This window comes from Musa acuminata, chromosome BXJ2-3 (genome assembly GCF_036884655.1).
Source record: "Musa acuminata AAA Group cultivar baxijiao chromosome BXJ2-3, Cavendish_Baxijiao_AAA, whole genome shotgun sequence".
NCBI classification, from domain to species: Eukaryota; Viridiplantae; Streptophyta; class Magnoliopsida; order Zingiberales; family Musaceae; genus Musa; species Musa acuminata.
Genome location: NC_088340.1, coordinates 43,581,757 through 43,593,061, shown reverse-complemented (window position 1 = coordinate 43,593,061; position 11,305 = coordinate 43,581,757). Strand labels below are relative to the sequence as shown.

The following is an 11,305-nucleotide window of genomic DNA, read 5'->3' as shown; positions in this document are numbered from 1 at the left end:
AAGCAATCGTTCAATGAAAATAATGATTTCCAAAGAGCAAACTAATCAAATTATTTTATAGAAATGAATATGAAATTTGAACTTCTTAAACTGCCAACACCAAACCACATAAGATCAAAACTCGCAAGCTGTAAGAAAACAAGCAGGACAACTAGTCTTCCCACAACCAAGACAACTGCTGAGACCAAAAGATAACTGCGGATACCAAACGACCAACTACGGCGACGAACGTCTCAGTTCCTCCAGTTCTCTTCGGAGAAGCCGCCGCCGCCGCCGCCTCCTCCTCTATGGAGGCGGGACCCGCCGTCGCCGTACCCGCGATCACGCCCGTAGCCACCTCCGCCTCCACCGCGGCTGTATCCGCCTCCCTCGCGGCGACCACCCATGCCGTAGCCACCACCACCGCCGTAGCCACCACCACCACCGCCGCCGTACCCACCGCCTCCGCCGCTACGAAAGCCTCCTCCTCCGCCGCCGCCGCCTCGGCGATTCTGGGCTTCGTTGACGGTGATGTTCCTCCCGTCAAGGTTCTGGCCGTTCATCCCCTCGATGGCGTCCCTCATCGACTGCTCGTCACGGAAGGTAACGAACCCGAACCCCCTCGACCTCCCCGTCTCCCTGTCGTTGATGATCTGCATCGAGAAACGCAAACAAAAGCCCTCAGATCTAAGATCTAAGATCTAAGATCTAGGAAGAAGGGTGAGGGTTAGGAACGATGATGGATCAAGAGGAGATCGCGACCTTTGACTCGATGATCTCGCCGTAGGGGCTGAAGGCCTGCTCGAGGGTCCGGTCGTCGGTGGCCCAGGCAAGACCGCCGACGAAACAGCGGAACTCAACATCAGAAGCCGCCATGGGAAAGGATCGGAAGAGAGATTACGAGAAACCCTAAGTCTTCCCCCAGGAGCGCCTTTATAGATCGGGCGGTGGGTGGATGCGGTAACCTCACTTGCCGTGTCTTCGGGTTCCCTTGGCCACTTGTTTGGGCGGTCGTATCACCGTCCGTGAGTTTACCACCACTACGTGCGTAGCTTCCACCCTCGGAACAAAGATATACGCATAGGGGGTCCCAAACGATACTATCTCAACGGTGTCGATGGTGGGGCCCAAAAGTGGGTACACGCAATTGTGTGGACTCGGTGCGAAAAATATCTATAGGTCGAAGTTACTGTTTTGCCCATGGCTTCTGAAGGAGGTGATGAAGAACGATCTTGATACGTACCTCTCAAGGATTTCGTAAATCTTACACGAGATAGGAAGATAAATAAGTTGGATACATCATCATCAAATAATAATTTAGATATTAATAATGTTTTTATTATCTATTTGTAGCTGATGAAACAGTATATATCGTTCCCGATAAGATTTCTTCGATGTTCAAGTTAATCAAAAAAATAAAATAAGAGTTATCGATAAGATTTCTTCGATGTTCAAGTTAATCAAATGATGTTGTCGTCTTTCATATGGAACTAAGAAGGATGACTAATGATCCAAGTTCATAAGAGAGAAGAAGCATTACTCGCATTTTGACCACCAGTTTGAGTAAGAATCTCTCTCACCATACCATTGGAGTTGGAAGACAGCCACAAGCAGCATATCCCCACGTAGAGATGCTGTCTCATCAACCTGGAGGAGTGCAACGAGCAACTGAAGCCACCTTTGGCATCTTTGGGTCCACAGATGCAATCATGCAATCCTTTTTTTGGAAGAAGTTACGTGACTTAGGACGGCGATGGCACAGCCTACATTCCATGTTCTAAAAAATCCATGCTTGAAAGGTATCCTAATGCCATTCGGGGTGAAATCCCAATTGAGTCCGCTGTCAATGCCTCCTTAGAGATAAAAGTAACACCTCAAAAGACGGAGTTTGAATAGCATGGTCAATGGAATCGCTTTTGAGATGCTATCCAATCTCCTCAAAAGACTAAGGTTGATATGGTATATTTTGGCAGCCTGAACACGCCATAGACACATCGGGGTGGTGTCGTCTGATGCATCATCAGCCTTCGCACCATAGTATAAAACTCCTGGTTGGCCTCCGGCCAGTGGGGGAGAAAAAGAAGGAAAAGAGCAATCCCTCTCGTTACTAAGTTGCACGATAGAAGGGCCACGGTCGAGTACCATCCAACGGAGGCCATTTTACAGGAGGGCTACCACTCATCGATGGTGAGGGACTCGACACGGGAGTGCGACTCGCCTGGCATCAAGGAGTCGCCAATCAGCCCCGATCTCGACCAACGCTAACTAGCACTTCTTTCTGAGAGCTCGGGTACCTCATCATCTGAATCACCCCGCAGAAAGCTCCCGACATCGACCCGTGGACCAAGCCGTGCTGATTCATCAGTTACGACACATTTGTTCACCAACAAAGGTCATCAAAAGCCCGATTCGATCCTTCCGATGCGTGTAAGTAATATCCAAGGTGTAGAAGAGATAGAAAAGGAATGAGAGAAACTATTTATACCCAAGATTTCATGTTGACAATTCGGGTAGTTAATATAGTTACAAAGGTTGAGCAACTGTTTGTTGAGGTGGCATATTTGCCCCTATGCAGTTAGTTACGTGGCACAGACCGTCGACAAGGTGGCGGCCTTTGTTGTTGAGGTAAAGATATATTAATTAAGACAAGTTAATTAGACTCGAGACACATCACCAAAAAAAATTCAACAGAATATATTAATTAAGGATTATTTAGGACGAACAAAATATGTTTTATGAATCAAGGATGATTTACATAATATTTCCTAAATAGCGAGGTATTAGAGATCACATATATTAAAAATGATTCTTTTTCTCTCTATCTTTGGCACTCCATATCAGACCATTTATCAACATGAGTAATAGGTTTGATGACCGACCTTCCAACTAACGATTAGTTTTCTTACGGTGTCTATAGATCAAGCGATCACATCATCAGCTTACCATAAGATGTTTAAAATATAACTTATTCTTGCATCTTATATATCATAACAATTAATAAATAGTATTTGTAACTTGATGCCGTGGATTATACAGCTTAGTCATATTTCAAAAGCACAAGGTCATCCAAGTGACCTCTCGAGAGAAGGCGAAACGATGGGAATGGGACTGGGACTAAAGGGAACGGTTCACAAGATTGCCACCAAGCCTTCCGAGACATCCCCCCGAGGTGGGGTTGAAGCGGATTTGATCTTCATCGGGATCCTGCACAATCGATCGGAGTTGGGGGATTCTCGACTCAACCCCTCTTATACTTGACTTAGTACATGAAGAAAAGATTGGTATTAAGGGGGTTGTTCTTTGACCGGTCCCCTTCTCAGGTTGCAAGGATTGATTCTTATACCTACGGAGCCGACAAGAGGAAGCTACTATAGGTGAGAAGATCTATCGTACCTCTCTGCGACACCGTTGTGTGGGTGGCCGATCGAACACTCCTTGTTGCTGCACTGGTAAACCTATCCGGACTTATGTAGCATGATGCCGACTTATATAGTTCCATGTGGCACGAAGCTAGCGACGGACGATCGAGAGAGCATCGCTTGTCATCTCGACTTTTTTTTTACGTCAACTCCATGAGTATTGTTAGTTGGCAAATTAGGAGTGATTATGAAATATTTTGTATCAAATAGAAATAATAAGTGAGATGTACATCCTTCGAAACTTGGTCTGATCGGTCAATTTCATCGGATCAAATTTGATCTGATCACCATGATGATAAATTAAAGCTGATCGAATTTGATGGGTCAATGCCGTCCGCGGGTTTAATGCCGTCCGCGGGTTTAGTCAACCTGTTGGTGTAAACAACTTTAAGCCGTGACCTCGGGACCGACGCGGCTTGGTTCGGGTCCGGATGATGGGAGATCTTCTTGGGACGACCCTTGAGACCGCTGAGGTGGCCGGCTTCGGTGGTCCGATCGGGGCGGGGCTGTCGTTTCCTCCGGAAGGGAACTCCTCGCCTAGGTGTTTAGTGGGATGCCTCCGTCTTCGCACCTGCACACAGGTCGGGTCGGGAGAGCTCGGCCCGACCCCTCCGACGATCAAGTTAGTAAAGAGTCACAGGGGGTTTTTTCTGTTGTCTCCCTCTTTCCTCGGAGCACGAGGGTTTTTATAGTGAGGGTTACCGTTGCCTGATGTGCCTGTCCGCAGGGAGCAGGATCGTACTTCTGCTAGCGTCTGACATCGACGTTGGCGTGGCATGAGGGATCGAGCCTGAGCAGGATTTTAATGTGCTTCAGTCGGCGTTCCGATCCATGTTGACCAAGTGCTGTCAGGCCAACAGAGGTGCGAGGCGTCATCTAGGGCAGCTGAAGTCGCCTGGGTCTTATCATCATTATTACCCTCATCATATTCCCTCCCCGAAGGAAGCTATGCGTCGGTTGTTGTAAAAGGGGAGTCTGAGGCATGACTTCAGCTTTAAGAGACCATCCCAGCTGGGCGGTTGCCGGTCCATTACTAGGGGTGTGGGAATTGTGGAGTTTAGCAACTAAGGAGGGTTGGATGTGCAGCGGTGGCCCTGGGTAGTGTGCAGCCGAGGAGCGCGACTCAGGCGGGCAAGCCGCGCAGAGGTAGTGGTCTCGGGCAACATGCAGTCGAGGAGCACGACTCAGGTGGGCAGGCTGCGCAGAGGTAGTGGTCTCGGACAACATGCAGCCGAGGAGCACGACTTGGGCAAGTAGGCCACGCAGAGGTAGTGGTCTTGGGCAACACGCAGCCGAGGAGCACGACTCAGGTGGGCAGGCCGCGCAGAGGTAGTGGTCTCGGGCAACATGCAGCCGAGGAGCACGACTTAGGCGGGCAGGCTGCGCAAAGGTAGTGGTCTCGTGTAACATGCAGTCGAGGAGCACGACTCAGGCGGGCAGGCCGCGTAGAGGTAGTGGTCTCGGGCAATATGCGGCCGAGGAGCACGATTCAGGCGGGCAGGCCGCTCAGAGGTAGTGGTCTCGGGCAACATCATCCAGTCATGGATTAAATCTTGATGTCTTAGCACCAACCTATTCACCGACTGAGAAGAACAATAGTTACATAAATCTTTTTATTGTTTTAACAGGCACATTTGACCTTTCACCATCGTTATGGTAAATATTTTATTACGTAAATTGAATTATTTTGACTCACTCATCTTAGACTAATTCAATCTTGCATATCCATCGTGGTAGATATATGCACATCTTTAAGTTCCTCATCTAGTGCATTTCAAATTTTTTGTCCGGTATGTTTTGAATCCATTATGGTGCTTTTTGAATCTTTTGTGACGTCTTAAGCCTTTTTCTCTGCTCCATTTCGATTCCCTAAAGGGTGAGTTGGTTTTTAAGTCTCTTGTAGTACATGCATCGGTTTGGCAACATATTGGTCTTTTGCTTTTCTACTTATTTGTCTCGTTGGGACGTCTCTCCTTTCTTATACAAATTCCTCTCAATCTGTCGCCCGCTATACGGGCGAGGCCCATGCTTCGTCTTTAGACAGCCTAAGGGCGAATGAAGTCCCAACTTCTCTTTCATCATGGGAGGTAGTTCCCATAAACCCAAAAGTTGTTTGAGACTTAAAGTCAATGAAAAACTCACGTAACAACGATTCGATGGTGAGTGCACCACTTTTAGGTCACCTACGAGTTAAGTATTCCATATCAATGGAGTTCAACTTCCAAGCCCTCGACTTAATGAATATCCTTTTGATCTCGCACCAGGGTCTCTTTACTTGTCTCATGATGCCTCGGGGTTGGACTTCATCTTTTCATCTACACAATGATAGTGTCTTGCCTATAGTGGCGAAAGATATCTCCTTCTCATATTGTGCCCAACTCATAGAGTTAACTTAATAGTGTTTATTAAGGAATGTTGACGTGTCAACATTACTCCGACTGTAAACTTTATACAGCTTGTTTTTAATTATGCAAGGGAAAAAGTGGTTACTACTTAGTCGCTCGAGAAGGCTTTAAAGTTACAAGAGCTCCTTCCAACCACTAGAGGTTTGATCTTGCCTAGTTGATATATTGTATAGATAACACCCCTCCTTTCTTGTCGAATGAGGAGGCGGGCAAAGCACTTTTGGTTAAGAGAAATATTGTCTTCCTCTGAGGCCATTCGGAAAATGGATAAGAACTGGTTGATCGATGTGGGTTTCAGCACGGCTTCTAAGGGTACAACCCGAATCTCTTATCACTTCACCTCGTTCCCCTTTTTAATCTTTTGTAGCCTTGTGATTATGATCCTTTAGATACATGAACCTACATTCTTTGAAGAAGAAGGTGCATGACTCTTCTTCAGGCATGGCAGTGGCCTCTTCGGTTCTAGCCACTATTCATGAGCCATCCCTCAAGGCATCGGGGCTCACTTAGTCCGGCCATCATGCTAGCATTAATAAATCGAGAAAGAAGCAGAAGATTATTGTGAGAAAGCAGCCTAGTCCTAGAATGAGTGTGGAACCCAAGAAGCCAATTCCTGATAGGGAGCCTCCCACCGCTACAATGTTGGGGCCGTCTGAACCATTTTCGAGCAAAAGAAGAGATAAACCAAGGTTGGCGTTCGATTTATGGAGGGGCAAGCCCCTGCCTTTCATGGCTATTCAAATAGCTAACCTACTACACCAAGTCCCAAGAGCACCATTGCAGTTGAGATGGGAGGGTTTGCATGAGAAACAAAAGGTAAGGAGTAATGGTGTCGCCTCGAAGCAAGACTATCGCAGATCCTTATGTCCGGTGGTGGCAAAGCAGATATATTGTTCCTTTTGGAAGGTTCTGATCGGCACCTACTTCTGCAACAAAGTGCTGGTATGTTAGGTCATGGTTAGCTCCTTCGGATTTGCTTCGCTCATCCGTTTATTTATGATTTGTAGCACCATCATTATGTAATAACCCTTATTGATAGTATACGTAATGTCGGTTCTGTTACTCACTAGTAGGCCATCACAATCAATGATCTTCGGGAAGAGGCCCTAAGCCCGCTATGGCGAGAGGAAGACCCGCCACGGTGGAGGTTACAAACTACTATGACGGAACTCTCAACCCAATACACCAGGGACAATCATGCATCGTGATAGACAAATAAGGTGCAATAATTCTAAGATGGGCAAGTCGGGAAACTCGACCCACACCGCCATGATAAAACATCAGATGTGATGTGCCCGAGACAGGCTAATTCGGAAACCTGACCCGTAACTTGTTACAGGCACACCAAAATGGGAACACCCCAAAACACAAACACTAAGAAACCTAACTCGGTCGACCGTGATGAAACAAAATGGCCAAATGACATGCGTCAAACCTTATTGCCAGAGCTCAAAACGTGCCTTACAGGGGAATAAATGATAGGAAATAAGGTGACATTAGCTTTCCATTTATCCCGTAAAGGACCAGCCCAGATAAACGACACTCCTATGCTTTTCCTACTACGACTACTCCTCGTGACTATCACGTGGGCCTCGAGGAAGAACTTAACACTTATTATATCGAATGAACGTTCCATTGTATTGTTACTGTAGTAGATGTGTTTTTGTCGTCTCCTTCTCAGTAATATTATTTGTAGCAATATTATTTATACGCCTCTTCTCTGCTTGCCTTTCACCCGTTCATCACTACTCTCTGTGTGGGAAAGAAGAGCAACGGAGATCGCCATGGGCTCACTAGCCGAATCCCTCCATCTCGTCTTCTTCCCTTTCCTCGCCCGAAGCCACATGATTCCCATGCTGGAGACAGCTCGCCTCGCCGCCGAGCGCGGCGTCCGGGTAACCCTCGTCACCACCCCGGCCAACGCCCACCTTATCCGCCCCACCCTCGACCGCGCCAACTCCTACATCTCCACCTCCCATCCTCCCATGGAGCTCCGCTTCATTCCCTTCCCCGCTGCCGAGAACGGCCTCCCCGACGGCTGCGAGAACCTCACCGCCGTTCCGATCCCGCTCGCCGCCAATTTCTTTGCGGCCGTCTTCGGTCTCCGTGCACCCCTCGACGCGCTTCTCCGCGATCTCCACCCCGACGCGCTCATCTCCGACGCCCTCTTCCCGTGGACCACCGCCCTCGCGTCCGAGCATGGCATTCCGCGTCTCATCTTTCAGGTCACCGGTCTGCTTCCCCTCTGCGCCGCCAACGACCTCGACCTTCACCGGCCTTACGAGGCCGTCTCGGGCAGGGGGGAGCCCTTTGCCATCCCCGGCTTCCCCCACCCGATAAAGCTGACGAGGGCCGAGCTTCCGGAGGTGTTCGACTTCCCTTACATGCTCGGCCTCCTCCGGGAAGCCGAGCTCACCAGCTACGGCGTCGTTGTCAACAGCTTCTACGACCTCGAACCCAACTACGCCGACCACTACAGGAAGGTGGGCCCCCGGGAGGTGTACCTCGTCGGCCCGGTAGCCATTGCCGGGGCGCAACCCCAGGAAGGCGGCAAAGAGGATGCAGCCCGTGACCCCTGCCTGAGCTGGCTCGACGGCAAGGCGGACGACTCGGTGGTCTACGTGAGCTTCGGGACGCTGTGCCGGTTCAGCGACGCGCAGCTGCGGGAGCTGGCGCTGGGGCTGGAGGCGAGCGGCCACCCGTTCCTGTGGGCGATGCGGGCGGACGGCGGCGTGGGCGAGGGGTGGATGCCGGAGGGGTACGAGGGCCGGGTAGCGGGCCGGGGGCTGGTGGCGCGCGGTTGGGTGCCGCAACGGGAGATCCTGGCCCACCGGGCGGTGGGGGGCTACGTGGTACATTGCGGGTGGAACTCGGTGACGGAGGCGGTCTGCTCCGGCGTGCCGCTCGTCACGTGGCCCCTCCACTCGGAGCAGTTTGTGATCGAGAAGCTGCTGGTGGACGTGTTGGGGGTGGCGCGTCCCATGTGGGAGGGTTTCAAGAGCGTGCTGGACGGCGAGAAGGAGGTGGTGAAGGCGGAGACGGTGGCGAGTTCGGTGGCGCTGCTGATGGGCAGCGGCCCCGAGGCTCAGGCGGCGCGTAAGAGGATGAAGGAGCTGGGGGAGGCGGCGGCGAGGGCGGTGGCGGAGGGAGGGTCGTCGCACGGCGACGTGGGCCGGATGATCCAAGGGCTCACGGCGTGCAGCGTCCAACGTGGGAAGGCCGTGGCAAAAGAGTAATATGCTTTGCGACTCCCGACGAATCATTTTAATCTCCGAAAAAGTGTATGTGACTTTAAAGTCATTTGTGACGGCAATTAACGAGTGAAACATACACCATCCAACCGTGGATCAAATCCTGATGTGTTAGCACGAATCTCTTCGTAGATTAATGCGGAACATATTAATCTAATGAACATATCAAATGAACTATAACATGTAATATATATATATATATATATATATATATATATATATATATATATATATATATATATATATATATCCACTTTTCCCTTTCCATCTCTTAACATAAGGATTGTTTTACGGAGGAAACAAAAACATTGTACTATAATATTTATTTTTTTATATAATATTATAAAATTATTAAATAATATGTATTGTCTTATAGCATATAAATAATATAATTAGAATGATCGATTCACAAAAAATAAATAAGTGGTTGAAGACATTTCAGATATTAGAAATAAAAAAATTGTAAAGAAATTTTAAAATGAAGGATGCATTTCAGAAAAAAAAAGTAAATAAGAATGGGTTTACCACTACCCATGTGAAACACGTGGGTAGCCTTTCTCCATTTTGTTGCCAGACTTCTGTGGGCCAGCCGGTTTTGGGACCTTTGCGCGATATTAAATTGTATCCGGACATGGATTCAGATCTGACGGGGTTTTGTGAAATGTGGCTGCACGTGATTGCATTGATTGTTGTGCAGCGATAGTGGGCCGACTGGTTTTTGTCAGAGATTCGCTGTATCAGTTGTCTCATTATAATGCCTTTGGAGGAGTGCAAACAGCCGATTCATCAGTCTGAGCTAAGTAATTAATTTGCATCGGTGAGTCCCCGGCTTGACTTATTCTATATATGATTACTTTAATAATATCTTTCAAATTTAACATAAAAAATATATATATATATATACATATATATAATTTTGTATTTATTTACAAATCGTATATAAAGATAAGGCAAATCTAGTGAGAGTAAGATGAGTGAGATGAATAAAGATGGGCAAGATGAAGAAACCAAATCCAGTGAGGGTAAGAATGGATTCAACTAGGACCAATGGATGTACGAAGGTAACGGTGAAAAAAATGTAAGGGTGATGAAATAGGATAGAGACTACAATAGGACCACAAGAGGACGATGAAATAAGATAAAGTCGACGATAGACCTAGAAGACAAAGATTAAATGATCTTTTTATCGAAGAAGAAACACCCTACCAAAATTTTTACAAGTGACACTATGGCAACTTCTTGAAAGTACAAATTATTTGACAAAAATAGACAATTACTTTTTTTGCCGAAAGAATAGTGCAGGTATTGCCCACCAGCACACACAAAATCTTCCAGAAGGTAGACCAGTCACCTTTGCCGGAGGATGACAGTAACGCCAAAAGTAGATGACAAAAAGACCATCAATGAGTCCGAACTGTCTTCCGCTTCTCTAAAGCACTTAATTGTCAATCATAAAAGTGAAAAAATAAATATAACACTAATATAATACACAAATTATTTTATCCAAACACATAACAAATGAACGATCGAGATGAAGAATGCATTTGTGAACAAGAAATCATATTTGGTTGCTCAAATTCCAACGATGCTAGGTAATATTAACATTAAAGTTATTAATTTTGCACAATAATGACGCCTATATGCGTATGCATCAGCATAACGAGCGACACTTAAAATAAACATAAAATTCTTCAAAAATAACTATTAATAAAATGAATTAAAATAATATTTTAAATTATAATTAAATAAACCTTTAATATAATTTTTACAAAACAAATATTAATTAGAAAATAATAGAAAATTTAGCATATTAAATACATATTTAGCAAAACTGATCTAAATACATAATACATACACATTTAGTATAGCGCATTTAGTAGTTCGATGTCCACAATCCAGATTATCCTAAAAATATTTTAATTATTAATTAATTATATTTTTTTTTTAAATTTAAATAATCAAATAAATTTACAATAATTTTATGCACAAATAATCTACAAATATCGCATGGAACAAACTAACCGATAATCCACCACATCGTATAAGACGAAATAAAAAACCCAAAACTAGAATTATTATATAAGCTTTAAGTAAAACTAGTGTTGTGCGTTAGCGAGTTGCATCACGCTTACCTGAGCTGTTAATAATACCACAAATACTCAGTAACGTATGTTAAAAATAAAAAATAATTTAAAAGCGTATTAAGTGAGCAAAATTTCCACTGTTCTCATAATTTGAGTTTAAACATCTT

The 11,305-nt window shown here is 46.1% G+C and overlaps 2 protein-coding genes across 2 annotated transcripts; one reads left to right on the top strand and one right to left on the bottom strand.

Moving 5' to 3' along the window:
* Positions 1 to 26: 26 nt before the first annotated feature.
* LOC135608506 (glycine-rich RNA-binding protein-like) lies at positions 27 to 900 on the bottom strand. Its single transcript, XM_065101444.1, has 2 exons — positions 742 to 900; positions 27 to 632 (listed from the first exon to the last, which is right to left on the bottom strand). The coding sequence occupies exons 1-2, from the start codon at positions 853 to 855 to the stop codon at positions 234 to 236; spliced, it is 513 nt and encodes a 170-aa protein (XP_064957516.1). The 5' UTR covers positions 856 to 900; the 3' UTR covers positions 27 to 233.
* A 6,623-nt stretch (positions 901 to 7,523) lies between these two features.
* LOC135608504 (scopoletin glucosyltransferase-like) lies at positions 7,524 to 9,148 on the top strand. Its single transcript, XM_065101440.1, has one exon. The coding sequence runs from the start codon at positions 7,588 to 7,590 to the stop codon at positions 9,037 to 9,039; it is 1,452 nt and encodes a 483-aa protein (XP_064957512.1). The 5' UTR covers positions 7,524 to 7,587; the 3' UTR covers positions 9,040 to 9,148.
* The last annotated feature ends 2,157 nt before the right edge of the window (positions 9,149 to 11,305 follow it).